This window comes from Nematolebias whitei, chromosome 5 (assembly GCF_014905685.2).
Source record: "Nematolebias whitei isolate Nwh7 chromosome 5, NemWhi1, whole genome shotgun sequence".
In the NCBI taxonomy this organism is placed as follows: Eukaryota; Metazoa; Chordata; class Actinopteri; order Cyprinodontiformes; family Rivulidae; genus Nematolebias; species Nematolebias whitei.
Window position 1 is genome coordinate 5,640,880 of NC_056502.1, and position 4,709 is coordinate 5,645,588.

General features: G+C 40.8%; 1 protein-coding gene across 1 annotated transcript; it reads left to right on the forward strand.

The window, feature by feature from the left end:
- The first annotated feature begins 147 nt into the window (after window positions 1-147).
- Window positions 148-3,381, forward strand: gpatch4 (G patch domain containing 4). The gene is made up of 8 exons (XM_037676730.1): window positions 148-223; window positions 894-1,018; window positions 1,098-1,171; window positions 1,251-1,343; window positions 1,590-1,706; window positions 1,941-2,056; window positions 2,173-2,223; window positions 2,327-3,381. Exons 2-8 carry the CDS (start codon window positions 940-942, stop codon window positions 2,949-2,951), a joined length of 1,155 nt encoding a protein of 384 aa, XP_037532658.1. The 5' UTR covers window positions 148-223; window positions 894-939; the 3' UTR covers window positions 2,952-3,381.
- Window positions 3,382-4,709: the final 1,328 nt, after the last annotated feature.

Sequence of the window (4,709 nt, forward strand, 5' to 3'; positions counted from 1 at the left end):
CTATCTATCTATCTATCTATCTATCTATCTATCTATCTATCTATCTATCTAATCTATCTACGTGCAGTACGCCTTCTCTTCCAGTAGGTGGCAGTAATCCACTATTGGCGACTCAACATTAAACAAAACGAAGAAGAAGAAGTATTTCCGGTGTTAACTTCCGCCGGCAGAAGCCGCGTGTTGTACAACAGACACCGGCCCGAAAACCTAACAAACGATCAAGGTATGAAACGTTGTGTTTTTAATCGATTTGTTGAATAAAATACATTTAATCGTTAGTTTTATTTCTTTATGACCAATAATAGTTTAAGCTGCGTGTTGATTTTAAACGAACCAAACGGGCTGCTTGACACCAGAGTCTCTTGACTTCAGTATTTATTTCCAATAAAGTTTCGGGTTTTTAACACTTAAAACAAACTTACTCTGGATAAAACAAACCGTTTTCTACCTTTATGTTGATAAATCACGACGTGTAGCGCAGAAACAGACCTGTTCAGACACTTGTTACTGAAACCTCGACATTAATGCAGAATTATTTTAGGGGTTATCAGAAGACGATATATGTTTGTCTCTTTTGAACCTAGCAGCTTTGAAACTAGACTGTAAGGGTTGATGCATCTCATTATCACTTAAGAAAACTACAAGAAGACAAAGTTTAAAGCCCAACTTTAGTGTAAAAACATTTAATTATCTTAATTTAATCTGTTTTTAGAGGCTTAATCAGTTTATTACATCATTTTTTAAAGGATTTGAAACATACAAAAACGTACACACAAGAGTTAATTAGTTTTCTTTTTATTTTAACCCTTCAAATCAACTTTGAGGCGGCTCTTATATACCTGCTGTTTCTCTTTTTATTGTCATCAATGAAAAAATTGATGTTTTTTTTTAAGCTTAGGGTTTTTTATCTTCACGTCCCGTTGACTGTCCTCGGATCAGATGGCGGAGGTCGTGCCGGAGAAAAGCGGTGGGTTAAAGTTTGCTGAGCGGCAGCTCCTCCGTCACGGCTGGGAACACGGTGAGATGCTTTGTTGCCAGATGAAGTCCGGATGAATCGTCCGGGTCCAGGTGTCTCACTCTGTCCTCCGTCTCTGCAGGTAAAGGACTCGGGCGAGCTGAGAACGGCATATCGGAGGCCATCAAGGTCAAAGTGAAATGTGACAAAGGAGGAGTGAGTAGCTGGTTTTATCTGCTTTTTAAACATGTTTCTGCTTTAAGAAAATGTTTCTGACGTTGTTGTTCTCCCTCAGGTTGGTCATAGAGAAGGAGAGCAGTTCAGCTTCCAGTGGTGGGATCATGTTTTTAACAAGGCCTCTGCCAGTCTGCAGGTGGAGACTCACCAGGTACGTCCACCTTTATCTTTACTTGTTTGTGTTCACACAGATCAGTCCTCCGGGGATGATGAGCTGATTTATATCAGAGTGAAGCTGAATCATTTATTTACGCACCGGCTGAATTATGGCTGAAAGAATGAACTTATTTACATTTTAAATAGTTTTAAAAGTAAAACTATGTTAAAGTTTGAACGGGTCCGTTCGTTGTTCAGTAAAACTGGATTTAGTTCAGTGAGTTTTTCCTGTTTTGTTCAGAATGGAATTAAATTAAAGAAGACGGCAGAAGGAGAAGAAGAAGACGGGACAATCTCCAACAAGAAACCACGGAAAGCCCTGCTGGCAAAAAGCAAACTTTATGGATGTTTTGTGAAGGTAGTGCTTATTTGTTCTGCTTGTTAAACATTAGATTAATATAATTATTTAATCTGTGGAGAGAAGCTCAAACAAATCCTCTCTGTGTTGCAGCCGAGCATGAATTAGTCTCAAACTGTTCTTTTTTTCTCTGATCAGTTGTTTGTTGGTTTAGCTTTAGAAGGGACTAAACTTTTTACTTTTCGTTGTGATGTGGGTGACGTGTTAATGTTTGACGACTTCCTCCTGTTTCAGTCGGCCACGCTGCTGTCGGGTCAAGAGCAGCCGGAACCCAAAGCGTCCGCTTCAGACGACAGCAGCAGCTCTGAGGAGGAAGAGGAGCAGAAACTGGATCTGTCCAGCACCACAAAGTAAGACCATCACCCTCAGTACAATAAAACTGTGTTCAGAATTTTGTACTTCACAAATTTTAAAATACAATTCACATTCCTGGACTTACGGGCGCTCAACCTTTGGTTCTTGACAGGCTCTCTGACTCTGATCTGATGAAGGCCTGCGGAGGACGAACGGCTCACAAGTAAGTCGACGTGATTCCTGAAACTGATGCAGATCAACTCCAAAACAGTGAATGAAGAGATTAAATAAACCGGCAGAGACCCTAAATGTTTGTCTTGTTTCAGGGGGGCGAGGCACGGACTGACCATGAGCGCCAAGTTAGCCCGACTGGAGCAGCAGGAGGCCGAGTTCATGGCCACGTACGGCAAGAAGAGCCCGCAGACCCGGCCTCCATCTGTTTGTGTTGCACCGACTCCTCCGACGGTTGGATCGGAGCCGACAGCGGAGCGCCGCAGAGAAAAGACGAAGAAGAAGAAATCCACAGAGAGATCCGTGGAGCTAGATGACGCGGAGGTGTGTGAAAGCCCCAAAACGGAGGTTCAACCAAAGGAGAAGAAGAAAAAGAAGAAAGATAAAAGCAAGGAGGAACTTCCTGCAGAGGGAGACAGAAACTGTGAAAGGAGGAGAAACATCACCGAGCAGAACGGAGCCGCAGCAGAAACTCAGGAGCTGAACTCTGACTTTAAACTGAAGAGGAGGAAGAAATCATCCAAAAATGACAAAACGGCCGAAGAGGAGGAGAGAAGAGAGGAAGAATCCATCCAATCAGAAGACAGAACACAGGAGGAGGAGGTTACCGTGACGACAGAGAAGAGGAAAAGAAAGAAAAGCAAAAAGGAGAAATTACTGACTGAGAAAAGAGACGAGGAGTTTCCACCAAAGAAGAAGAAGAAGAAATCCAAAGACTGACGAGAAAACGACCTTCTGGTTTTTACAGACTCAGTGATTTAACTTTTCCTCTGCAGATAAATTATTTATGTTCAGGTGAGTTAGATCCACTCAGAACATTTAGACCTTTTCAGTTTTTTAACTCCAGCCGACATTAAACATGCAACGATGAATTTGTCACCTAAACACAACTTTTTTCAGCTGATATTAGGTGTGTCTGTAAAAAACTGCATTTGAAATGAAATCCTGTGTTGGCTGATCTGAGGGCCACAATATGATTCAAAAAGTGTTTTGTGAAATCTGGAATAATGAAAAATGTTTTAATAAAACTGATGATCAGGAGACAATGACTGCTCACAAGTAAAAACACAAGCCTAGTTCCATTTGTTTTTTATTTACTCGTTAGAATTAAATTTGAATTTTACACAGAATGCGTCAAACTTCCCAACAAATTATCGATGTACATAATGTTTGGTCAAAGGAAGAAAACAGCCGTTAAAACTGCAACAAATCATTGTTCAGTAAAAGCAACTGAATTATTAAAGTTGGACAAAAAAGAATAGCCGGAACTTTTTCAATAAGTGAAGTAATAGTTTATGGAAATGTTACAAAGAAGATGCTGTGATACATGTTTGTGTTGTTTCCTTCTCTGGAGTCCTACTTGTGTGGGACTGGAGGTTTGTGTGATCCATGAACCACAAGATGGATTTTACGAAAACTCCCAGAAAATAATCACTGGGTGAACATTTGCAACTACAAACCGGATTCCAAAAAAGTTGGGACACTAAACAAATTGTGAATAAAAACTGAATGCAATGACGTGGAGATGGCAAATGTCAATATTTTATTTGTAATATAACATAGATGACAGATCAAAAGTTTAATCTGAGTAAATGTAACATTTTAAAGGAAAAATATGTTGATTCAAAATTTCACAGTGTCAACAAATCCCCAAAAAGTTGGGACAAGTAGCAATAAGTGGCTGGAAAAAGGAAAATGAGCATATAACGAACAGCTGGAAGACCAATTAACACTAATTAGGTCAACTGACAACATGATTGGGTATAAGAAGAGCTTCTCAGAGTGTCAGTGTCTCTCAGAAGCCAAGATGGTAAGAGGATCACCAATTCCACCATTGTTGCACAGAAAGATAGTGCAGCAATACCAGAATGGTGTTACCCAGCGTAAAATAGCAAAGACTTTTAAGTTATCATCATCAACTGTGCATAACATCATCAAAAGATTCAGAGAATCTGGAACAATCGCTGTGCGTAAGGGTCAAGGCTGTAAAACTCTACTGGATGCTCGTGATCTCCGGGACCTGAAACGTCACTGCACCTCAAACAGGAATGCCACTGTCAAGGAAATAACAGAATGGGCTCAGGAATACTTCCAGAAAGCATTGTCAGTGAACACAATCCACTGTGCCATCCGCCGTTGCCAGCTGAAACTCTACAGTGCAAAGAGGAAGCCATTTCTAAGCAAGCTCCGCAAGCTCAGACGTTTGCACTGGGCCAGGGGTCATTTAAAATGGAGTGTGGCAAAATGGAAGACTGTTCTGTGTTCAGATGAGTCACGATGTGAAGTTCTTTATGGAACACTGGGACGCCATGTCCTCCGGACCAGAGAGGACAAGGATAGCCCAAGTTGTTATCAATGCTCCATTCAGAAGCCAGCATCACTGATGGTATGGGGTTGCATGTGCGCTTGTGGCAGGGGCAGCTTGCATGTCTATATATATATATATATATATATATATATATATATATATATATATAT

What these genes read in the sequence shown, in the direction of transcription:
- gpatch4 (XM_037676730.1), top strand. Translation starts at nt 940, where the DNA reads ATGGCGGAGGTCGTGCCGGAGAAAAGCGGTGGGTTAAAGTTTGCTGAG. An exon ending in TTTATGGATGTTTTGTGAAG is followed by an intron (nt 1,707 to 1,940) that starts GTAGTGCTTATT and finishes CTCCTGTTTCAG; the next exon opens with TCGGCCACGCTGCTGTCGGG. An exon ending in GATCTGTCCAGCACCACAAA is followed by an intron (nt 2,057 to 2,172) that starts GTAAGACCATCA and finishes GGTTCTTGACAG; the next exon opens with GCTCTCTGACTCTGATCTGA.